Source organism: Hippopotamus amphibius, chromosome 3 (assembly GCF_030028045.1).
Source record: "Hippopotamus amphibius kiboko isolate mHipAmp2 chromosome 3, mHipAmp2.hap2, whole genome shotgun sequence".
NCBI lineage: Eukaryota > Metazoa > Chordata > Mammalia > Artiodactyla > Hippopotamidae > Hippopotamus > Hippopotamus amphibius.
Window position 1 is genome coordinate 17,365,379 of NC_080188.1, and position 25,730 is coordinate 17,391,108.

Consider the following 25,730-nt stretch of genomic DNA (forward strand, 5'->3'; position numbering starts at 1 on the left):
CTATGAATAAAACAAAACACAGTAATTAGATAATAGAGACTGATGAAGGATACAGGGGTCCACATTAGATGGGGCAGGCAATAAGGAAATGACTTTTGAGCTAAATGACAGAATGAATCGGAGCTGGCACTGCCATATCTAAAATAGAGAATTCCAGGCAGAGGGATTACCAGGTTCAAGATCCCTGAGACAGGAGTGTGCCTAGCAAGTTCTAGGAGCAGGAAGAAGGTAAAGGTAGCCAGGTTCAGAGAAGGAGGGATGAGGTCAGAAGATGGGCACAGGCCATCATAAGGACCTTATGTTTTATTCTGGTGTCAATGGAAATAATCAATAAGCAATCTATACTAGGAACAGAAAAGAATTTTGAGCCAAACCGAGGACTATAGCCCAAGAGACACAGATTTAAGAAGCACTTAAACTGCATTCCACCTAGCTACAAAATGGGGGAGGCTTATATAGGCAAAAATCACAAAGTTACAGTTAGTCACATGAGTCGTTTATCAAAAATTATCATTGGAGCTCACAAAAAGTCAGGATGCTTGTCAAATAAGGATTGGCTGGGGTCCGAAGTGGTTGCACGGTTACAAGGGGAGCCCCTGAGACCTAGGCAGCTGCTAGCAGATACTGTTTTGAGAACAACTAGTGGTGTCCTTGCGTCCTTGTGTCTGATACAGTTCAGAGAATTCAAGTTCTCAGTGATGCAGCGTGGTTTCATGTCTGAAACCACATCCACAATGGCCCGAACCATTTTGAATGCCCGAAACACAGTTATTCCATTTTGATTTTGATTTATTAACTTATTGATTTCTCTTTATTTGGTTGTGCCAGGTCTTAGTTGCAGCAGGTGGGCTTCTTAGTTACAGCTCATGGGCTCCTTCGTTGTGGCACGTGGGCTCCTTAGTTGCAGTTCACAGGCTCCTTAGTTGTGGTGTGTGAACTCTTAGTTGCAGCAGGTATGTGGGATCTAGTTAGTGTCCTGACCAGGGATCAAACCCGGGCCCCCTGCATTGGAAGCATGGGGTCTTAACCACTGTGCAACCAAGGAAGTCCCCATTTTTGATTTTTAAATGGTTAAATCAGATTTTAGTGGTTAAATGAGATGTACAATGCATGCTTGACAGGCCATAAGACAGGCTGTTGTAGTTAGCATAAAGGTCAAGCCAAGTCATGTGTAACCCAGAATGACCTCCCATACCTGTGACACTTTCCTCCACCACTGGCGAAGATGGGAAGCCATCAGAAGTTGGGAAGTAAGGGAGTGGCAGGATCTAATTTAACCTTAAAACAAACATCTCCCCAGCTACCTAGCAGAGACTCACTTGTGGGCCTTTCTCAGCCGTGGAAAAGAGGCGTTATTTTCAGGAATTGCACAGGAAACCACATATCTAAAGGAATATGTCATAGTTTCCAGGGGACAAACACTCCTCGGTAAAAGTAATCAGGTAAGGAGCATTTACTTTGAGAGTTGATAGTAAAGAATTATTGAAGAAAAAGCAATAGCAGTTGCGTTCTCATATTGCTTTTGTGAATGACATAGCAAAACGTTTGTGAAAACCTAAGAAGCACTAGATACCACTCTCCTTGGATATACATGTATTTCAAGCTCAGAGAAATTATAATTTTGACAAATTCATTCTCCAGAAGCTGTCAAAAAATTCGGTCTAATGTTAGGTCTCCCTAAAAATATTAAAATTGGCAGGAATAAGTACTATCTTTAGAATATTCAGGTTAACACATATCCTTATTCCTTTGGGATCTTTTCGATCCATTTCAGAAGTCCTGGTTCTTCATTTTTATCAAGGGCAAAACTACCCGATTTTTAAAAATGTGCTGTATTAGGAAAAATATACCAAGAGCAAAAACTTTCCTATTCTTGATGTAAGAGACACTAGTTAGCAGAGGGCATCCTCTCACTTAGAGTCAGACACCTCGAGTGTTCAAATATTTATTAATTTTCTCTTAATTTTCTCCACAGTAAAGAATATGGTCCACATAGATAGCCATGTGAAGGTTCATAATTTCATACTATGTAGTATGAACTACTACATGAGGACTGTTTTCTACTTGGGGTTACATCTCCTAAAGATATGCATGCTCATGAAATCCATGTGAAGTTTCATAATTTCATACTATGTAGTATGAACTACTACATGAGGACTGTTTTCTACTTGGGGTTACATCTCCTAAAGATATGCATGCTCATGAAATCCATGTGAAGGTTCATAATTTCATACTATGTAGTATGAACTACTACATGAGGACTGTTTTCTACTTGGGGTTACATCTCCTAAAGATATGCATGCTCATGAAATCCATGTGAAGGATCATAATTTCATACTATGTAGTATGAACTACTACATGAGGACTGTTTTCTACTTGGGGTTACATCTCCTAAAGATATGCATGCTCATGAAATCCATGTGAAGGTTCATAATTTCATACTATGTAGTATGAACTACTACATGAGGACTGTTTTCTACTTGGGGTTACATCTCCTAAAGATATGCATGCTCATGAAATCCATGTGAAGGTTCATAATTTCATACTATGTAGTATGAACTACTACATGAGGACTGTTTTCTACTTGGGGTTACATCTCCTAAAGATATGCATGCTCATGAAATCCATGTGAAGGATCATAATTTCATACTATGTAGTATGAACTACTACATGAGGACTGTTTTCTACTTGGGGTTACATCTCCTAAAGATATGCACGCTCATGAAATTTTTATTTACTTTACATTCCAAACTCATTTTAAGACGATGTCTGCACAATGAAAATTGCTGGTGATGGGCCAGCTCTTTGAAATGAATAGAGTATATTTGTTTTGGGCCAGTCTCCAGCCTATCAATAACCAATGTTGTGGCTGGACTAGCCCCTGTGCTTCTTACTGTGATTGCAAGATAACACTCAGCAATCACCATCAGGAAACTGCAAAAATAAAGCCTTATTACTTACGGGAGCTGGCAATTGCACAGCACACCTGGGGCCACACAGTGAGGTCACAAGTAGAGAGGGAGAAAGAGAGAGAGAGAACATGAACATGGAGTTTCGCTTTTACTGGGCTTACGCTTCATTGGTGAATTTAAAACATAAGAGCGGGACTTCCCTGGTGACTCAGTGGTTAAGAATCCACCTGCCAATGCAGGGGACACGGGTTCAATCCCTGCCACGAGCGACTAAGCCCATGCGCCACAACTACTGAGCCTGTGCTCCAGAGCCTGTGAGCCACAACTACTGAAGCCCACACACTCTAGGGCCTGTGCTCCACAACAAGGGAAGCCACTGCACCAGAAGCCTGCACACCAAAACAAAGAGTAGCCCCGCTCGCCACAACTAGAGAAAGCCTGAGCACAGCAAAGAAGACCTAACACAGCCAAAAATGAAAAATAAATTTAAAAAAATAAAAAATAAAGTACACACTATTAAAAACAAATAAATAAATAAAACATAAGAGTGGGAATTTAAAGCACAGGAAGAGAAAAAAAACAAGTGGCCCACAAGGTTCGTTACTGAAATCAACCAAGATCTCTAAAACAAAGGAACCTCAGTGAGGGGAGGTGGCCTGGCTCTGTGTGTGCAGCTGGTAATGAGTTTATTTAAGACAGCCATCCTTGAAGTGGATGCCTCAGCAATCAAAGCTCAAGTCAGACACTTACATGACAAACAAAAAACAAACAAAACCCCCCAAAACGGTCAGGGTTTACACTACAATATTATGTTAACGTTTTCAGAAATCTTGAAAATAAGCATACCAGATGGAATCTGGAAATGTGTACTGTCTATATTCGAATGTATTTTTTCACAATACTTCCAGTTTTACCTTTTTAAATAACAGGAGAGGAGGAGAAGTAAATGAGACTCTAGAACAGTGCCTTACTGTGAATGCCACAACTGAGGGGTCTTGGGAATAGCAGAGAGATGAGTGTCTCATGAATGATAGTTGCCAGGGCTGGGCATCTCCCCCTTCGTCAGGTGCTGTGATGGTTAAACTTGAGGATATTAAGGAAAATGCAAAGACAGAAAACAAATACAGTATTCAAGTAAGGAGGGGGGATGTTTATAATATTAATCGGCACATAAATATCAGGAATTATTAATAAAAGTCCCCCAAAATGATGAGGATGCACTTTGTTTCTAAAAATAACTCTGCAGAGTTGATTTTGTCTCACATGACTCACGTATTCAGGTATGTTTATTCAGTCTCTACCATCAACCAGACACTCTTATATATACAGCCTCTTTTTATCCCCCAAGCCAAGCTTGGATGGGCTCTACCAGCTTGACTTGTCTGTATCTCTTTCCATGTTGCATGTATGATCTACACGCCTGGTTGACATCCTCTTTCCATAGAGGTGATAACAAAGTCAGGTTACAGTTGGTTTGTTTTCTGGGAGTCAGAGGTGACAGTGCTTATCTCTAATTATCATCCATTACATATAGATACTGCAGGTGGATCACGTCCTTTCTCTTCATGTTACTCGGTATACAGCACCGGCTAACCAAGGGTGCCCCTAGCATTGTAGCCAGATGGCTGGGAAAGAGATGGGCCAAAGGCTGCTTTGTGCAGGAGCTCATAATGTCCAGATTTCTTGCATCTTCGCTTGTCCTCATTATAACAAGTTCTTACTCTGCTATAAAAAGAAGAGTAGACATATGTCATAAATGCTCCTTTAACTGGCCTTCTGAACCAACCTGCCTAAATAAAGCCCTTTGTAAAACATGCTGATGTGAATGGCACAGTTCATTTAACACTGGTGGCTATAAACACGTCTTTTTTTTTTTTAATTGACTGTGTTGTGTCTTCATTGCTGTGCACGGGCTTTCTGTAGCTGTGGAGAGCAGGGGCTACTCTTCATTGCAGTGCGCAGGCTTCTTATTTCGGTGACTTCTCTTGTTGCAGAGCACGGGCTCTAGGTGTGCGGGCTTCAGTAGTTGCGATGTGTGGGCTCAGTAGTTGTGGTGCACGGGCTTAGGTGCTCCGCGGCACGTGGGATCTTCCCGGACCAGGGCTCGAACCCGTGTGCCCTGCATTGACAGGTGCATTCTTAACCACTGCGCCACCAGGGAAGCCCAAACACGTCTTTTTTACCTAAGTCACAAATTTTTATCAGTTGCTTTCATTACTGAAAAAAAATAGTATCACAGAAGTTCCACTAAAAGGCATCCATTGTACTATAAAATTCCCACCTTTCCTTCATAGTTACTCTAGAGCATACACCTGTGTTTTGGGTTTTGCTTGACGTTGGAGTTGTGGCCAGCACATTGAGATGTTCTCAGTTCCAACCAGCCCCACCCGCTCCCCCTGTGCTTCCACCAGATGCCAGCCCAGTAGTCACCCCTTAAGAAAGCCTCCCCTGGCTTCTCCAAGTGGGTTATACCTCCACGCGGGTTTGCTCTCATGGCGCCGTGTTATTCACCTTCATGGGTCTAAAAATAATCGTACTATGTTTCTTTGTGGGACTCTGTGATTCATGGCTGCCATCCTGCACTGGACTGGAAGCTTCATAATGGCCTCGCTCAGTGGTCTCAGTTTTCTCTTACCATTGTATCCTAAGAAACGAGCAGCATGCCTGGAACACAGTAGCTGCTCAGTTAAGACCAACTGGATGAAGAAAAGCAGGAGGGCAGGGAGGAAGGGAGGGCAGCCGGTTTTGAAAGGCCTGCTTGCCTTAAAATTCATTTCCATTGGTTTCTTTTATTTATTTTGTATTTGACTTCCCTAAAACCATGCACAGGTGATATTTTTATTACTACTGATCCAACTTTAAGTGTTCTTATGGGGCCTCAGATGATTTAGAATGACTGTTTACTTCCATGGGAGCCTATGTATTGCAAGCCCTAATGTGGTTTACCTCACAAGAAATAAAGTTACATACTAAGTCATTTTTCTGTACCTGCTCTGATGGGTATAATGGGATTTAGCAGTGACATGGATAATGGATAAATAAAATCAGCACATAATTATATTTTGAACATGCTTTTATATTTATATTTACACGTATCTGTCTGGGGTACAACGCATCTCAAACAAAATGGTGAAACCACGTTGTAAGGAGAGACTGAGAAGGAAGAAATAGACCAGATACATCATTTGGCCTCTTCCTCATTCTCTCCTGGCCCCCGTTAGTTCCTGCTCTCCACTCTTAGAACCCCTGAAGTCTGGGAGGGAAGCCAAGCAGGAACTTAGAAGAATCGACTATAAACTTGGGATGCTTTCTTTCTTATGCTTATGTTCAACCTCTCCCTCGGGTTGTGGAAGAAGTTAAATAACTTTATTTAGAACCCATTGTTCTGGGCTCCAGACTGTTTAGAAAAAGACAAATAGGAAATTAAAGAATTCAGAAATTATTCTAGAGATGACTCTGCTACACACCATAAGCAAAATAAACTACCACTAGTGACCGGAGAGTTAGATACTCCGAACATGGGTGCGTTGCTTCTTTGTTTTAGGCAATAAACTCCTTGTTGTGTTTTCTTTCAGCTATAGAGGATGAGTTTGACTTCGCTCTAGGGAAGCAAACTCCAGCATTCCTGAAGAAGTGTGTTTGCTATATTAGGAAAATTGCTAACATTGAGCGTTTCGTGAAAATCCCAGAGATGGGAAAGTACATGGATATAACTGGAGCAGAACCAAGGATTACTCGGGACCCAGAAGCCCAAGAGAAGCTGATGAAACTCAGGGATGAATTTATTCCTACCATTGTTGCATCATCTAATCTGAGAGTGTACACGTCAGTTACTCATTGTGACATGAAACTAGGCTATTCCCAAGAAATAGAAAACCATTACATAGAAGGACTCGGTAAACAATTTTATGAGGACATGATTGACATAATTCAGGCCACGGTACAACAGAATTTTGACACAGAAACTGATACACTCTACGACGAAATCCTTCAGCATTCATCATTATGTAAAACGTATGCCTCCTTCTACGAGTACAAATGTGAATCTCTAAACATCGTGCATAAATACATTCTTCCAAGCAAAATCGGGCGTATCAACCCGCTTATTATATACGGTGGACCATGCACTGGGAAGACCCTTCTGCTAGCTGAAGTAGCAAAGAAGGTAAAAGCCTATTCTTCTACCTGTATATTTGTAAAAACTTTTACTTTGGGGAAAAGATCAATTGATCGCATTCACTTCCATTTTCTGTGTTTACTATCTGAATTATAATTGATCCTTTTGGAATGGATACTTCAGCATTTCTCTTTTGATAGTGTAACAGTTCTATTGAAAGAATAGAACTCATGCGGTGCAATTCTAGAACAGCTTTGTTGTGTCTCCTGCTGTTCAAACTCATGTTGTGGGGCTACTTCTCATCTGGACCGAAACTAGGACAGATCTCACAACTCTCAGCAGAGACAAGCACTCCAATCACTTCTGGATGTTAAATCCATCTCAGTTCAGCAATTACTATGTCCAGTCGAAGACGATAATTAAAACTTCAGTCTACATCGCCCTCCCCCAGCTGAGGTCGACCATACACGAGGCACCTCCAGTGGGAAATAGGGGCATGGCCATCTATCAGCACACAGCACTTCTTCCCCTCCGTCCCTAACCCCAACCACACTTCTGACCCTTATAGGGTTGTGGTTTAAGGGAGGTAGGAAAGATAAGGTCGCTGGAACATTCTTACATGACCAGTATTGTTTTGACCTGGGTTCTGCACTCTGGTCTTAGCAGATGTTTAATGGTTTCATGGTTTCCTGAAGGTCCTTTCCCTGCTGCATCCCCCACCTTGTCGTCAATGAGCATCTCTCACCTACAGTTCCCTAGGGTGACACAGGGAACTGCATTGCTTTTCTAGCTGGTTACCTCCGTGTCTCCTAGGTATCCAGCAACACACATTTCTAGTATCTTTCTGCCAAGAGCCTCTCCATACCACAGCAAACTCCCTTAGACAGGACCTGGCACAAACAGAGCTGAGAGAAACCCTCGTCAGCTCACGCTTGCCAGTGCCCCACATCTGATACATGGGAAACACTCAGGCATTGTTTTGCCCTAAGAAATTCCAGTTCCAATACAGCAGCTCTCTATCACTCCTCCATCAGAGCAGCTAGCCAGCCTCACTCATTCAACCTCCAAATTCCTCAGATGTCATCAGACACAGATGGCCATGTCTCCCAAGCCCTAGGGTACATGCTATAAGTGGTCCACTGCAGCCCCTTTCCCTAGGCTAGAAGTGAGGGGTGGGCATCTCTCAGCCCTCCCCTTTGGGAGTGGGGTGGTGGTGCTGTGATACAACCCAAGCATCCTCATCTCCCACCTTTTTTTTTTTTTTTTTGGCCTCTTGAATCTCTTTTTCAGGCTGCAGGTGGGTAGTCCACCAAAGGTAGCAAAACTAGTTTTCAAAACTCCCTTTCAAGTCTTGCAAGATGGTCTGGAGCTTCACTCTGGAATGTGGTATCTATTGTATAAACTGGATGAACCTAGTACCAGTTTTAACCTCCTGTTACACTTGATATCAAAGTCTGATGGTTTATATTATGCTGGTGTTACTTCAGAATCTTTGTATTGTTCTTCCTGTGGTTACTCTCTTAGGAACAGAGCTTTCTTCAACTTTGTGAACATTCTCGTGATCTATCATGTGCTATACAATCTCAGGTAGGTCATCTTGAGGACAAGAACAGGGATAATTGTGTTGCACTTATGGGGGGTATTAGGTTCCAAAGTAAGGTCATGGGTGACAATCAAGTACATCAAACTTACTTTAAAAAGCCCTTAGGAAGGTCCATTTACCATTTCTCAATCTGCCAAGCTCAGCTGCTGGTTTTTCTTTTTATGTTAGGATATGCAGCTCTTTCTTTAATTGAACACCCAATGAAATAGCAGACATTACATTTAGGGGTCACATTGCATCAAAATAAATGTGTGCATGTGTATGACTGTCTGCCTGTCTTTGTACACTACTCTGTATGTGTATCTTCAAACTTTAGAATTATTCCAAATAAGCAAGATAGTTACGCTCCAAGGGGAATGGAAATCAAATGAGAAAACATTGGTGTATCCATTTCACACTCACTCTGGGGCTTTCTCCTTGTGAAGGAGGGGAGGGTAAAAGTGGTTGGAGGGACAAGGCGTATGTGATGCAACCCTACGCGTCTAGCACAGGAGTCACATGACGTGTGCTGATGTGCCTGCACACATACACAGTTCCCGTGGGCAGAGTGTGGTGACCGTTAATCAGCTTGAAAAATGGCTTTCCGAGCACTCGCTGTTCTGCACATGTTGTCCAACCACCATGGCCCCTGAGGAGCCTTACCTATTTTTAGGTCTCTGCCTGGATTCTGCGTGCGTCTCCTCCCTCCTGGGAACATCTGCCCCCCTCTCCCCGCCCCCGCCCCCTCCACCAACAACCACCTATGCTCTCGTGACCTTGTGTCCCTTGTAAGGATGCAGACAGGCATCTCGTGTTTATCTCCAGGTTCTCTCCTGTGCAACCAACATTTCCTCGGTCAGGAGCTCAAGGGCAGAGGGCCGTTCTTTCCAGATATCGCACACCCCACAACCCGTGACTGGGAGGGGGGAGGACAATGCATGAAGCCACCATAAGCCACCCACACGGGGACAAACTGTGTTCTGTCTCCCATTTGCCACCGAAGGACAACTATAAAATGGCAGGATTACCTTCCTCCAAGTTAGCTTCAAATGGGGCCAAATACCGACAAGGAGTTGCTTATTTTCCTTAACAGCGCGTTCTGAAACTGACATCCCTGAATCTCTTCTAAACTTACTTATACTTCACCTGAACTACCTACTGGGGAACCAAGTTTCATAAACTTACCTCTTAGTGTGTTAAATAATGTGTCCTTTTCTAAGGAGTATCCTTAGTGAATTCCAGGGATTACTGAAAAAATATTATCTCCCTAAACATATGCTTTGGAGTGTTTTACATTTTGATCATAACTCTTTTCTGTCCTTGCCTTTCTAGACAGGAAAATACTAAACTGAGCAGCCCTCTTATATGTTTTCTCTCTTTAATTGTACAATTTAAAAAGAGAGTGGGAGAGAGAGAACACTAGAATGAAAGTCAGATGTGTCTTCTACTCCATTTTCATCTCTTGATAATCATTTAACTCCAAGCAAGCTATTTATCTGACTTGGGACTCAGTGTCCTCTTCTGTTACATGATACTGTAAGCCCATGTGCCCCACAGAGACATAATATGAGGCCTGATGACTGCCTGTTTATATAGTAAACTATTTGTTATAAAGCACAAATTCAGCAAGACTCATTTAACCGGCATTATGTAGATTTTTATGGTAATGATAAAAATAATCATGATGATGACCCTACAGCATCACAATAGAGTAAAATGTCTCTGAATCATAAAAGATTATATTCAATATCATTTTAGTGCTGAGTATTTTTACTGCATTCTAATTAACTAGAAGTTTGGCCAGCCACATATATAGCTTTATGTGATCTCGATTAAGAACTCAACGTCATGTGTAGGTCATTATTTAATCTATTCATTAAACAAATACTTACCAAGCACCTACCACGTGCCAACAACCATGCTAAGAAGTGGAAATTCAGCAATGAGAAACTAAGCATACTAGACATTCAGATTTATGGTTTGTGAAATGCTTTGTAACTTTTAGAATACGAACTAAATGCTGCCTTGTGACTAATATGGTTATCACTGCTTTATTACCTTTAGTAGAGTGATTCTGAGGGTCTCACCCATAGACTTGAGTGCATGAACTTTGTGGGAGCTCTCTGACCATTTTAGGTTTTTCCTTTTCCTGGTTCTAGGCCACGTTCTGCCTGGTCAGGGTTACCAGAAGTCTGATCTCTGCAGAGAGGAAGTGTTGTTGCACGTGACCTTGTGAATGTACCTCTCCATTCTAAACGCCACCTTTATGTTTTAGGCTTACGGCTGGCTACAAGACGACACGGGACCAGAATCTGACCCAGTCGTGGTCGTGAGGTTTCTAGGAACCACAGACCTGAGTACTGATCTTAGGACTCTCCTCCTAAGTGTTTGTGAACAGTTGGCCATGAACTACCGGTGCCTGGTTCAGAGCTACCCTAAGAAGATCCACGACCTCCGCGACTTATTTATAAACCTTTTGAACGAGTCTTCGTTGCAGAGACCCCTCGTGGTCATATTCGACGCCCTGGAGCAGCTCTCAGAGAGCGACGAGGCCAGGAAGCTCTGGTGGCTCCCGGTTCACCTTCCCCGCTTCGTCCGGATCGTCCTCTCCACGCTGCCCAGCAAACACGGGATCCTGCAGAAACTAAGGTGCCTTATCCACGAGGAAGACAACTACATCGAGCTGATTCCCCGCGACAGGAAGATGTGCAGCCAGGTGCTCAAACACCAGCTGCTGCGGGTCAAGAGGAAGGTCACGTCGGGACAGCAGATTTACGTGAACAACGCCTTCTCCAAGTGCACGCTGCCCATGTTCGTGAACCTGACCTTCAGGGAGGTGAGACACTGGCGGTCTCACAGGGACGTCGACGAGTCCTCCCTCTGTGTCACCGTGCACGAAGGCATAGAGCAGCTCTTCTGCTCCCTGGAGAGGAAGTGTGGGCAGACACTCGTCTCCCGGGCGCTCGGTTACATCACCATGGCCAAAATGGGTTTGAGTGAGATGGAACTGGAGGACGTGCTGGCCCTTGACAACAGCGTGATGAACGAGCTCAACGTGAGTGCCAGGCCCAGCAATCCCCTGAGAGTACCTTATCTATACATCGCCAGGCTCAAGGAAGGGCTCAGCGGATACTTAATCGAGAGACACGTGAAGAACGTCACCCTCCTGGTCTGGGCCAACAGACACCTGCAGCTGATAGCCCAGAAGCTGTATCTGCAGGACAACAGGGACCTGCGTGAAATGCACACCATCCTGGCAGACTATTTCCTGGGGGTCTGGTCAGGGGGCAGGAGGAAAGCTTTCTGCCTCGAAGACCCCTTCCTGAATGGCTGCCTTGACTTGGAGAGCAGAAGCCTGCTTGAGGAGGAAAAGCACTTCATGGAGCAGGCTTCCTTTGACAGGCAGGCCCCGGACCAGCCCTGGGTCTTCCAGTGCAATCCACTGGAGCCTGACATCTTTTTCGTCAACCATCGGAAAATGTGTGAGCTCCTGCACCACCTGACGAGGTGTGGGAAAACCGATGACCTGCTCTATGGCATCATCATGAACTTCAGCTGGCTTTACACCATGATCAAAATCGGCCAGTTCGACAAAGTGCTCTCGGACATCGAGCTGGCCTACAACTACTCACAGGAGAAGGAGCTGAAGTTCCTGGCAAGCACCCTCCGCGGCATCAAAACCAAGGTCGTGGCGTTCCCTGGCTCCCTTTCCGCAGAGCTGCAGCAAAGACTGCTGCCTGTCGTGAGTTCCCTGCCCAAACTCAGACACCTTCTTTTAGAATGTGACAAAGACGGGCCCAAATACTGTTCCATCGTGCCGTTACACTCGTCCATGGACGTGACCTACAGCCCGGAGCGTCTTCCCTTGTCCTCTAGTCACCTGCACGTCACCGAGATTCTGCCCACCTGTAACCCCAGTACGGTCCTCACAGCTTTAGAAAACGGTTCCATCAGCACATGGGACGTGGAAACGCGTCAACTACTCAGGCAAATCACGACAGCCCAGTCTGTCATCCTGGGCATGAAACTCACCAGTGACGAAAAGTATCTCGTGGTGGCAACGACAAATAACACCTTGTTGGTTTACGACAACGTAAATTCTTGCCTCCTGTCTGAAGTGGAAATCAAAGGCACCAAGCATGGAAGCAGCGCCACCTACATCAATGGGTTTACCCTGTCTGTCAAACACGCTCTGGCCTGGCTCGAAGCCAGCAAAGATGTCACTGTCATCGATCTCCTCTACGGATGGCCCCTGTACCAGTTCCACTGCTGGTATGAAGTGACCTGTGTCCAGTGCTCGCTGGATGGCGTGTATGCCTTCTGTGGACAGTACCTGAACACCACTACCATCTTTCATTTAGGGAGCGGAGAAAAGTTATGTACGGTGACATCTGAATTTTCAGGTGGGTTTGTGAAGTTCCTTCTTATCTTGGACACGGCTCAGGAAATGGTCATGGTAGATAGTGAGGGAAGCCTTTCTGTTTGGAACACTGAGGACATCTCTAACCCCCAGCTGACCGATGACGTTGACTGCCGAAGAGAAGACAGTGAGGTGGTCAGCGTTGAACTTTCAGAGGACCAAAGTGCAGTTCTGATCTGTAAAGCCCTCAGCATCGAGCTCTTAGACACCGGCATGTGGAAGGTGGCTGAAAAGTTCAGAGCGAAGCACAATGAACGCTTTATATCGGCTGTGCTGTCCAAGAACGGGGACTGCATCATCGCGACCATGGAGAACACCTCGGCCGTGTTTTTTTGGAGGAGGGACACGGGACAGTGTATGGCGAGCTTACGGGAGATCTCAGGTACCATAGTCAAGTTGGTGAAATCCAGTCATCACAACATGCTGCTATCTTTATCCACCAGTGGTGTTCTTTCTATCTGGGACATAGATATAATCACAGCTATGTCTAACATAGACAAGACTGGAAAGCCCATCCAAAGTCTGGTGTTACCGGTGAGGGGGGAAATCATCTACTCCCTCGATGGCTCTGATTGTGTCCACAGGTGGAACTTCAGCAGTGGGTTCCTTGAAGCAGTGTTTAAGCACGAAGGAATAGTCGAACACTGTGTACTGACATCCTCTGGGGACGTCATGGTGACATCGGATGACAAGAGCAGCCAGTACGTCTGGCACACCAGCCGCGGTGAAAACCTCTTCCGAATTAATGGGCAGAGAATATCTCAGCTGCTGATTACCCACAATGACCAGTTCGTGGTCTCGCTCTGCGAGGAAAATGCCTCCAGGGTTTGGAGACTGGCCACGGGCCACAGGGTATGCAACATCCTGACCGCTCTGCAGAACGCCTTCATAACCTCCGCAAACACCTTCGTGGTGGGCATGACCAAAAGCAAGGTGCTGGCAGTCAGTCTCTGGACAGGAAGCATCACCAAGAAATTCTGCTGTGAAGACGGCACCACCATTGTGAATTTTAAGTTGATCCCTGACTGTCCAGACATTGTCGTGTTTATCACGTCGGCCGAGACGGTGAATGTCTGGAGTCTGACAGAGGAAGCCATCTGTCGCCGTGTGCAACTTCCAAACAACTTCCTGAAAAATCTAGAAGATTTTGAAATTTCCCCCAATGGAAAGCTAGGCATTATTTCCAGGGGCGATGAAAATATCAACGTGCTGGATTTACACAGCGGTAAATTACGGGTGGTTCACGCCTCTGGGGTCATCTGGAGGCAGAGGTTGTCTCGAGACGGTCGCTACCTGGTGTACATTTGTTTCCGAAACGGGGAGGAAGAGGATGAAAATGGTGCGATATCCAGTTTGATTGTCATGAGACTGGCCGACGGCAAAAATATCGGTGCTTGTTCCCTTTACAAAACTCCAACTTTCCTTGCCCTCTCCCAGCGGCACCTGAACATTATTGTGGGTTTTGACGACGGCAGTATCGGGATATACACGGTGGTGGACCGCGTAGATGCCGCGCTGAAAATTAAAATCGCCACTTCAAATAGCAGACAAATTTTCAACAATGCGACACAGACATCCAGGCCAAAGTGTAATAGTTACTGTTTTAAAGTGTCTGTGGATTGCCTGTGGAGAGAGTCCACTGAGGTCTTTGCAAGAGACAGTCCCATCACAGTGAGTGACTCCACGGAGCCCCATGACGCCACGCCCTCCAAGAAACACAACTCCTGCTATGACCGGGTGTGCTCTGCCCTGGAATCCAGGGGCCACAGCTATGCCCCTGACAACTGACAAAATGTTTTTCCAGCTCGGCAGAAATACATGATACACACATAAAAGAAAAAAAAGTCTCTTCTGTTTCCCAGATGGTGAACACTCATTTTTAAAAGACAGGAAAGATGCTGGAGTTCCAGTGTTAATTATTGCTATGCTCATGAAATGTACAGAAGTGTGAAATTGGTTGTGAGGTCGGTCTTCTTGACAAAGTTTATCCAGGAACGAAGTCTTGACAGAGACTTCCTACAAATCGTATTCACGTGGCTATATCAACTGGAAGTCCGAGGGTAGTTTTTAAACTAACTGGGCAGGAAGAAGCAGCTTCACTCATTGTCCAGGTGAGAGAGACTAGAGCTACATACAGACCATGAGGACTGGAGGTAGTTCTACAGCAACTGGTTGAAATTATAAACACACATGGCTGTTGGACTTCAAACGATTGTGTGGATAACGAAACACAGCCTTAATCTCTCCTTACATTTTATGATCCTGACAACTGTGTCAATCCAGTCTGCAGATGAAAGGTCTAAAGGTGCAAAATAATGTAACAAAAATGCCCAGATGTACTTCCGGTTTCCCAAGAGAAAGTATGTGAAGTGTGAGGCCACGGACTGGACTGGGGCAAGAGCTATCCACCGCTATCATAGGGCTACTGAACACGCAAGAGTCAGTCTTCATTAAAATACAGTTGTGACAACTGCCTGCACGGGTTTCTGTATAATGGAAGACATGATTTTTAAACTATTTTCTGGGCTGCGAAAGAACACATTTAATAAGAAACCACAATCTTTTCATGTCATTTTGAAATGTCTGTGTGTGCTGGGTGTAAAGAAGTGTTACAGAAAGGGCATTACAAATTTGCTCAAAACACCTGTTCATTTCTATCATTGTACAAACAAAAGGCTGCGCTATGGAAGTCAGTTGTACCGAAGCATACGTTATTTCCTGAATCCCTGCAGTAAATCTTAATAGAAGGAACGCTTTCTCGACACGCCATCTACAGAATACTGATGACATTTGCCTTACTCTCATTCCTCCTCTTTCCTGTGTAAAACGCAGATAGCTGACCAAATACTCTGGGACAAACTGAACATGCCTGTCTTTGTGTTAAAATAGTCCATAAATCTTAAGAGTGTCCAAAGGCTCTTTATTGTCCCTGTTTGTAATCACTTTCTTACTTCTACACACTGTATGTATCCTTCTTTATCTGTCACCCTTTCCGCCTGAGGACTCTCTAGAACCTTTTATATAGTCTTATCCGTTTCAAAGCAGAGGCTGTGAAATTGGTAGTCAATGTTTTTTAAAACTTCTCCTATCTAAAAGAAAATATTACATCTCCAAAGGGGAATGATTTTCTTCCTTCCATATCCTCCTCATGGCATATCCTAGGATGACTTTCCAAAGGGTGTCAGCAGTGGTTTGGTTTGAAAGGGACAGCGGTGACTTGAAAAGGCAGAATAATGAACAAGGAACTGACTTGCTTTCAGTCCAGCTCTGCCATGAACTCATCAAGTATCCACAGACAGATCTTTAACCTTCCAAATGTATTGTTTTTATAAACTGCAGAGTAAAGGTAGTGATAGCTTCTGCTATTGCCTGCATAGGGATGTGGGGGAGAAATGGGAGAAAAAGGACAGCAACATCTTAAAGGGATCTAACCCACAGGGAATCCAAGCTGAGTGTATTTCACTTTGGAAAGTGGTTTGACACATAAGCATACAGAGATGTGATTCTAATATAAACACCCACTCCCTCATGAAAGACTTTTTTTCAGTATGTTCCTCCTGGTCTAGCTACCAGCCGGGGAGGTGGGAGCCCAGAGAAGGCTCAGCCCAGTACAGACCACCTGGAGATGATAGTTTGAGTCAATGCTTTTTTCAGTTCTTGGGAGGCAACACATTCTTCTTATTCCTGTCATTATCAGCTGTACCTCCTTGCTACACATTTCTAAGAAATAAATGCCTAGATGGATTAAATGTAGTGTGTGAATGTTCTATGTAACAGCCAATAGCATTTAACAAGTGACTTGAATGATTTTTCCTAACTTGTTTGCAACGGATAGCTCATATTGAATGTTTTTATGTAAACTTTGTATTGTTGGGAAGAATTACCCAATCAGAGATTTATATTTTCATAAATGTTACATTTAGTTAAATTTTGTTACAGAGTTGTTACACTAGAAAATTACTGCAGTCTTCAAAAAATGTACAGTCTTGTGTATGTATTGTTTGTATGAATAAAAGGTAAACGACTTAGATTTGTGTGGTGTTTGTTTTTCTCCCCCAACTTTGGCAGATGTAGTTAGAGAGCTTCAGTAATAATAATAATAATTGTTCATACTTACTGAGTGCTTACTAGTAGTTCACGAGGCACTTTTTGGAGCTTTGCATGTACTAAGCCATGTAATCTTTACAACCATATGAGGTAGGTACTGTTAATATTCCAAATGTACAGATGAAGAAACCTAAAAACGGAGGTCCAGAGGGAATCGCTAAACAGGATTTCAATACACCATCAATGTTTTTTTGTTAATATCTCAAAGCACATAAAAATAAAGCACTGACTATCCCACAGGCACTTACTGATAATGACCTAGAAGATATTTTCTAATTTGCAGATTAGAAACCAGGCTAGAGGTGGCTCTGTAGCGCAATGGATAGCGCATTGGACTTCTAGAAACCAGGCTAGGCTCTGAAGATCACTGGAGGTCTTTGCAAACTCCCAGAATTATCAGGTATAACCACAACTGCAACAGTTGAAGTATTCATCCAGCAAATATTTACTTGGACATGCATTTTGCCAGGAATACAAAGATTAATAAATAGTTTATACTTTCTAGGGTTTCAGTGTTAATAGGAAAACAGGAAACAAGTTCTGTGTGTAGTACACAAAGTTCAGTTCTCAGAGAAAACGTAGAGGCGTGGATCATTATTATTTGCATAAAAGCATTTCATATATATACATGGAGTTTGTTTTTTAATTAAATATCTTCCTTCCTAGGAGCAAGAACACAACAAACACTGTGCTTGCTATGTCCGAGGCATCATGCTATGCCTAGGATGATTTAAAAATTAGTCATGTAATTTTTAAATGACTAATAAATTCTGCCCTCCAGAATCCTATAATCTAAGGGAGGCGCAACTAAATTAGATGTAAGACAGTGATTTTTAAAAGAGTTGTTAATAAAAGTGAAAGCCAGGTGCTGAGGATACACTGCAGAGGAGCAATTAACCCTAATTGGGAATCAAAAAGGATGACCAAGAGGAGGTGACAGGGAGCAGTGGCTTAAAGGATAAGTAGGACTTAGCTGTCAGAATGTCAGAAAGACATTTCAGGTGGAGGAAGCTGCATGAGCAAAAATAGGGAGAGTCAAAGTATACTTGGATGACTTCAAATGCTATGTGGGGATTTTAAACTTTATTTGGTAGCCAACAGGGAATCATGAAAAAGTTTTTGAGAAGGGGAATGGCCTGATCGAAATGGTATTTTAGCATAACTGGGGCAGTACTATGTCAGATAGATTAGAGATGAAAGAGACTGTAAGCTGAGAGTCCAGTAAAGAGACTATTGCAAAGATCTGAGATAGAAAGTATAAGAACTTGATCTTAGGGCAGTGGCAGTGAAATTGCTAAGAGCAGTGACTTCAGGATGTTACTGAGACAGGTGGGTGATGAAAGAGTAGGAAAACTCTAATTCCAGTTCCAACTGAAATTGAGTGGAGAGTAGAGGTACAAATGTAAAATGAATAGGTTAGGAGATGAAAATGACGGAAATAATAAAGTTGGACCCAGACGGTTTAAAGGCTAAGACATCCATCCAGGCAACTGGAAATACACAATCCATCCAGTGGAGAAACCTGAGCTAAAGATAAAGAATCTAACAAGTAATCTCTTTCACAAAAGTCTAAAATAGCTAATATGGCGCTTGTTTGGTTATAAGGTAAGCCAACACCGTAACCTTTTTAAAAGTTTGCCTCTTCTCTTCTTTAGAACTATACACAAATTTAGAACTATATTGACAAATCCACTCAAACAAATTAGCTTTCTTAGCTTCCATGACTCATCAACGGAGAACAATTTATACACCAATGAAAACATAAATACACCTAAAAAACTAAGTGAATCGTGGTGTTTCATTCCCACATACATGAGGAAATCATAGGTTTTTCTTCCATATTTTTTATGAGGGTCCCCTCTGAGTTCCATTTGGCATTCCATGTGATCTGCATGAAATACAGATTACACTTTGTACAGACACATCAGAGGGTTCCGTTTCAGTGTATCAACACGACAAATAATGTAAAACTGGTCATGTGAGGTTACCAATAACACCACCACCTGTGGCTTTATAGAATCCCAGCCTTTAGGAGATGAGGGTAATTTAGCCAGCTGCTTGAGCACACTCAGGGCGACGGTGCATCATTTGTTAAAACACAGATTACTTCACCCTCTCTGCTCCCCTATTTTTGAACCCATATGTCTGGGGTGGGATCCAAGAATCTGCATTTTTACGAAACTCCCCCATATGATGCTGATTCTGCTAGTCTGGGAAACACGCTTTAAAACCCATGATAAATATCTAAGTCTTTTTGGTCAAAATACCCAAGTGATAAACTTACCAGTGGACATCTCCAACGCATGGGCTAGAAGCTGGACAACAGGGTCCTTTATTGTGACAAAGAGTTGTATCAGAAAGTGATGTAAAACAGCATGCAAACGTCCCCCCGTAAATCTATCGTTTTAAAGCATGCAGCTACTACACAAGCGGAAAGACTCAAAAAACGAGTTTTCCCACATACAGCGTGACACACGTCGTCATGTAAATGGCGCTGTTATCACTAGAGTGGACACATTAAGAACTCAGGGCAGCGTGTCCATCTTTCAGCAGTATCCTGTCCTGTTGCATCTCCAGCATCCTGTTTTATCTCGCTGAATGAATGAAGGGGAAAGAGAGGCGAGGGCGAGCCAGGTGGCGCCGTTGCTTCACACATTTTCCTGTCAAGCCCAACACGGACGCCCTTCGGAGCACAGGTACAAAGAATCTCCGACCCTGATGTGCTGTTTTAGAGTAAAGCAACCCACCTGACATGCGCGCGCGTGGAGCTCAGGAGGGTAGACGGGGTGCGGCAGCCGAGGCTCCAGCACCCCAGGAACACAAAGGGAAGATGAGGGGGAGGGGGGGAGCGTGACTTCGTTGAACTCCCCCCGCGGTCTTGAGGGTGCAGGCGAGGCTGTGCGACTTCCCTGGGAGTTCTCATCCTAGTAGCGCCCGCGCTCCTTCCCAGACCACCTATCCCGGAAAGGCAGGCGACAAGCGCACACACCAAGTGTAAGCGGCTAACGCCACAGCTGGGGAGGAAACAAAACCGCAAGTTCACGGCGGGGAAGGGGGGACAGATCTCTTTGCCAGGGAGTGCATGCATGTGTCTCCCCCCCGCCCCAATTACATCCCGAACTTTAGGAAGCTCCCTTCTCCCTGCAGCACGACGGCAGCGTAGGCACCAAAAAGTTTCCCCGCGCGCGCAGGCGGCGGGCACGCAGCCTGGGTGTCGGCGATCAGAGGCCGAGCTCCGGGGTCTTCTGCTCGGCCGCGCCGCGCCCGCCAGCCCGGGCTCGGGGGGCTCGGCCGTGGCGCTCCGGGGGCCCCCGCGCGGCGCGGGCGGCGCGGGGAAAGGGTTACGCGGGCCCGGGGAGGCTCGCCCGCCGGCCGGGCCACGTGACGCGCCGGCCCAATGACGGCGCCGGGGCGGCCGCTGCGAGCGCGGCGGGTCCGGGCGGCGCTGAGCCGCCGGCGTCTCCCGGCGCGGCCGCCCGAGGCCGGCGAAGCCATGGGCGCCGCGACCCCGCCGCCGCCGCCGCCGCCGCCCGGCCCCAGGTAGGGACCGCCTCCCGCCCCGCGCGCCGGGCCCCGCCGCGGGCAGCACGGGCGCCTGACTCCCAGGGAGCTCGGCTTTGGGGCGTGAGGTCCCCGGCTTCCCGCACGGGGCATTTTTATTTCTTTATTTCCTTCTGCCGTGGGGGAAAAAAAAGAAAAAAGAAAAGTGGGGGATGGGGGTGAGGCGGCTCTCAGTGTGGTCGCTTCGGGGAAGTCAGGTCATTCCGCACAGGCTCTGAAAGAGGCGAAATCCAGGATGGGGGGAGGTGGGGGGACGTGTGCAAACTCCCCCAAACTAAAGACCAAGACAGTTGGCAAAGCTTGGCAGCTGACTGGTGCATGAAACGCTCTTGTTTTTCAATATCTCATTAATGAACTTTCAATAGTGCCGGAGAACTTGAACTGGGAAAACTGCAAACGATTTCCCCCTTATGTCTGAGTCCCCCCTCCTTCCCCCATGTTTAAGCATCTGAGTGTTGTTCAGTAAAAACGGAAATGGAAGGTGACGGCCGCTGTTTCTCTGAAATGCCCTTGGGTCCCAGGATGTGCCCCCTTCGGGGTGCTGGCGCCCTGGGTGGCGGTGAGACGGGGTGGAGGGGAGAGGACGCAGTGCTAGGAAGCAGCGCGTGTGGAAGGAGGGTCCCAGGTGCATGCGGTTAAATGGTCACACGCTGTTTGCTGAATATTTCATAATCCGGCAAGTATCTCCCAGGTCGATGACTTGGGTCTCAGTGACCTTGGCAGTCCGGATGAGGTGAGATTTTCACAAACCACCACTGAACACATTTTCCAATGATAAAAGACAAAAATCAATGTTTTTTTTTTTTTTTCTCAAACACTGTAATTAACCTTAGAAACAAGACAAAAACTCCCTTTAGTAATTTAGTACATTTTATTTTCCATTGTGGTATAGATGTTTGCCCAGTGAATTTAGAGGAAGTGTTCCATGAGGTGGTTCAAATCATTGAAGAATAAGGTGTTTATTTTCTTCCTGTCACCATGAGAGAGGATAACCGATGGCATTTCTCACCATGGCTTGTGAATGTTCCTGGGTGATTGTAAACAAGCTATTTAAGAAACATTTGAGAGTTGAATGAGAAAGAAGTGGAAAGTGGTTCGTGCTTTTAAAGACAATAAATTCTGTATTTGCACTTATTCTCACATTGAATCCTCCAGTTAACACTCTTTTGAGAAGGAGACATGTTAAGGCTAAGCACCCAGGTCTGTAGAACATTCTAACAGTCATGAGGCAGATCACTGAGACAGTAACAAAGCTCTGAAAGTAGAGTTCTGGGGTTATTTGTATTTCTCTAAATTGTAAAAGAGTCAGTTATAGAAAGCTGCCTTGATCACAGAGGCCAATGGAGCAGAAACTGGTAGAAGAAGGCAGGGTTCGGCTTCTGTCTCTTCGCTCACTCTGTGTCCATCCTGATCCTGTTCTTTGATTCAGCAAGTATGTGATAAGCTCCTATCTCATGGCATCTGGCCTCAGGGCCTGGTCCTCAAAGGTTCTCAAGATTTAGATATGTAATGACACCTGAAGATCAAGGCAGCCAATCTTAGCTATGTTCTAAGAGCTTTTGTATATCTGGAATTTAAAACAAAACAATAACTTGCATATCAGCTAAACATGTTCATTAGCCTGGAATGGAACAATCCCCTTGACTTTCCACCCAGTCCCTGTCTGAGCCTGGAAACATAACCTGGCTAAGCTCCGGCCAGAATCCAGTGTCAGCCCCCGGGGCAGAGCAGGTACTGCCCTCCTTGCTCTGGGACCTTCCCAGCTCTTGGTGCCCTGAGAGCCCATTGACTGTGCTTCCAGGAATGGACTCAAGTTTCCAAATAATTGAATACCAACCTCTTGATCAGTGGGTTTCCTCCACCTGAACTGTTTCAAATTCCCCTAGTTCCGCAATTTTTTCAATAACCCAGAACCTTGGGCTCTTTTTTGGCTCTTGGTAAAATAGTACCTAGCTCCTGCCTATTATTTTCTTTCTTTCTTTCTTTCGTTTGTTCTTTCTTCCGGCATTAGATTGAGTATTGGTTGCAAATAGACTTCCTAGATACCTAGGAAAGAGGAACTGGTAGGCTTATCCTAGGGGAAAGTACAGACCTAAGTGAGCCCTCACCCATCCGCAGGTCAGACAGGTCACCCTGATATCACCTGAATGCTATGTAAGAAAATAAAATGAAAAGGAAATCTTTTACCCACTCTCACCCTTCTCACATGAGAATGTCATGGTCCCGATGGGATTGGAATCTTCAAAAGGACCATATATCACCAAAATGACCCTAACCCTAAAGCATGCTTACAACACACCCATCAGGAGAATATGTATCCTTCAAACAGAGACAAAAAAAAACCTCAAAATACTGACTCTGTCGTCAAGCATCTTAGAAAAGACTCTGCTGAGCTGCAGTAAATATCAGTAGTATTAGCATAAGGCAGAAGAAATATCATGTCTCAAATTTTACCACAAGCAGTGAACTTTGTTCTATTCCGTGTACAAGTAGCTCTCTAAAATGAAATGAAACCCTGACCTGGCCAGGGTTTGTAGACACTCCACCAGGTGCTAGGGACGCAGTCCTTTCCTTTGGGAGTCTTACAGCCTTCAGGGAAGCCATTGGAGGATTTCAAGCAGAGCTAATCTGTATTTTAAAAAGTTCACTAGGGCTGCAGTGAGGAGAATGAAATGGGTAAGATACAAGCAAAGCAGCTGCTGAGAAAATCCCCACGAGAGGAGAGAGAGAACTGAATTGATTCGAAAGACACTTAGGGAAAAGTATTTAAGATATTAACTCAAAGAAAATATTAGGTGACTCAAGTCTCTGAAGTTAATTTACATGTCATTTCAAAATACATGTGTTCCAGGTAGATAACCAGAAGACTTGTTTCATTACAGACAGTGCTGTGCCTGTTGACTGTAGGTACCCTAAGGCCCCACATAGTTTGTTTCTACCACAGAAAAAAGTTTTTCTTAAAGAGTGAGCCTATTTTTTTTCACACTTTCAACAGCCTGGTGCTTCTTTATGCAGACTTAACTGTGTCTATATATATATCTGAAGGCAAAGTTAAGCTGTTGCCCTCATATTGTACATGCATTCTCTGATTTAGCTTAATTCCTCCCAGAAATAGAAATACCCTGACTTCCCATTGTGTAACAGTAATGGAAGTGGGCAGTAGGACAGTTTTTTTTTGTTGTTTTTTCTTTTTTTTCCCCTTGAGTTGGCCACAATATGGCCTGCTGTATGTCACATGGAAAACAATTATATTTGCAGAGGGCACTGTTAGAGCATGTACTAGTGGTATGTGAGAGGCACTGAATGCCCGTGAAAGAGGAAAAGCCACCCTAGTCACTGCCACATATTTAGCTTTTTAATATAAATGTATTTGGATATATTTGCAGTTTACTTGTTTATTAATTCCAGAGTCAATCTCTACACGAGAATTTTGAAACTTTTTAAATTTTGGTGTTAAATCTTTCTCCCCGCCCCCCCATTTGATAATTGACTGTGTATCTTGGGTCATTTATGTGCAATAAATGCAAATTTGATTTGTACTTTATGGCTGTAAAACAGTCTCCTCCTTGTTTGGTGATCACCCTGCACAACTTCAGTTCTCCAGAATCTTTATTTCAACCTAGAAATGAGTGAAAGAAGTCCACCTGCACCTACAGAGAGTTAAGAGCCACATGACTTCAATTCTCACTAGAACTTACATGGCATTATTCATCTTTTGATTCCTAATGAGCTTGGCTATCTGGGTTCCTGGTCCACAGTAAGGAGGTCCACCTTCTAGATTCAGAGCATGGCTATTAGAATAAGTGTGGTACGTAGTCATAACCATCTGCTGAACAGTGAAGACAATACAGGGAGGGGTGTCTTGTGATTAAATCCTAAGTCTACGAGAAAAGAAAAGTTGGGTTCAGAACTATCTGTTAGCAAGGAAATAACTATTGCCTCTTGGAAAAATGGATCCTTAATCCTTTTTAGAGCTAGAAAAAACCTTAAAAGTCATTTGGTCTAACCACCTTAATTTACAGAAAAGGAAACAGAGGCTCAAAGAGGGTAAATGATGTCTCCAAGGTTATATGGCTGCCAACTGGAAAAGCTACTTGGACCAGAATCTGTGAGTCCCAGTTTCCAGTTCAGCCATCTTTCTACTGCTGACCAAAAAGTAGAAATTTTAATGGTATGGGAAATTCATTATCTGTTGCTATTGTACCTTTTTCTCAAAATATTGTAATAACCACTATTTATGGAAAAATTACTTACGTATACACAGTATCAGTTATCTATTGCTATACAACAAACCACTCCAAAACATAATGGCTTAACACAACCACCATTTATTTAGTTTATGACTGTGGATCAGCAGTCTGGACCTGGTGAACCTACTGGTCTTGTCCACGCTCCCTTATGTGTCTCTGGTCACCAAGGTGGCTCTGCCTCTGGGTGTTGGCGGACTGTTGGCCGAGTCCTCTGGGGAGCAGCTGGGCCTCAGGCTTCCCGTCACTGGACAGGCTGGCCTGGGCTCGGTCACATGTCTGCTCAGCGTGGCTGTGAGCAGGAGCATGGGAGCAAGGCTCCCTGAGGCCTAGGCTGAAATGGACACAGGTTGCTTCTCCTCCAGTCTACTTTGTGAAGAAACAGACTCTACCTTTTGACGGGTGGAACTGCAGAGTCATTAGAGAATGGCATGGATTCAGGGAGGGGTGGAGAGCTGTGGCCATTTTTGCAATCTGCCGTATTGGCAGTTCTCTTTCTAGAACGTACCTTATTCGCATAACAGGAGACGAAGGCAGAATTTTACAGGTGAAGTACTTGAAACCCAGACGTGTTCGTTCACACGAGGCAGAGGACGCAGCTGGTGAGGGACGCAGCCAGCACTGGAACTCAGATCTGATCTGAAGCCCATGTCTGTAACCACGGTGCAGCTCTGCCTCTGTGCCTCTCTGTGTGATGCTGCAGGGGAGGATGGTATTATTAAGTATCAGAACCTCAGAGTTGTATGAACAAAATTTAACTTTAAGAATCCTTTTTCTTGATTTA

At 44.5% G+C, this 25,730-nt stretch overlaps 2 protein-coding genes across 3 annotated transcripts in view; both read left to right on the forward strand.

Moving 5' to 3' along the window:
* Positions 1 to 14,819, forward strand: part of NWD2 (NACHT and WD repeat domain containing 2) — a 28,237-nt gene extending 13,418 nt beyond the window's left edge. The window contains exons 4-5 of the mRNA XM_057726904.1: positions 6,488 to 7,077; positions 10,887 to 14,819. Of these exons, the coding sequence (XP_057582887.1) occupies positions 6,488 to 7,077; positions 10,887 to 14,819 (4,523 nt within the window). The remainder of the gene's footprint in view (positions 1 to 6,487; positions 7,078 to 10,886) is intronic.
* A 5,746-nt stretch (positions 14,820 to 20,565) lies between these two features.
* The window catches only part of C3H4orf19 (chromosome 3 C4orf19 homolog), an 83,911-nt gene continuing 78,746 nt past the window's right edge, over positions 20,566 to 25,730 (forward strand). The window contains exon 1 of one of the 2 annotated variants that reach the window (XM_057730114.1): positions 20,566 to 20,678. The gene's annotated coding sequence lies outside the window, so the exon portion shown is untranslated. The remainder of the gene's footprint in view (positions 20,679 to 25,730) is intronic. The other variant, XM_057730115.1, reaches the window with a different exon arrangement.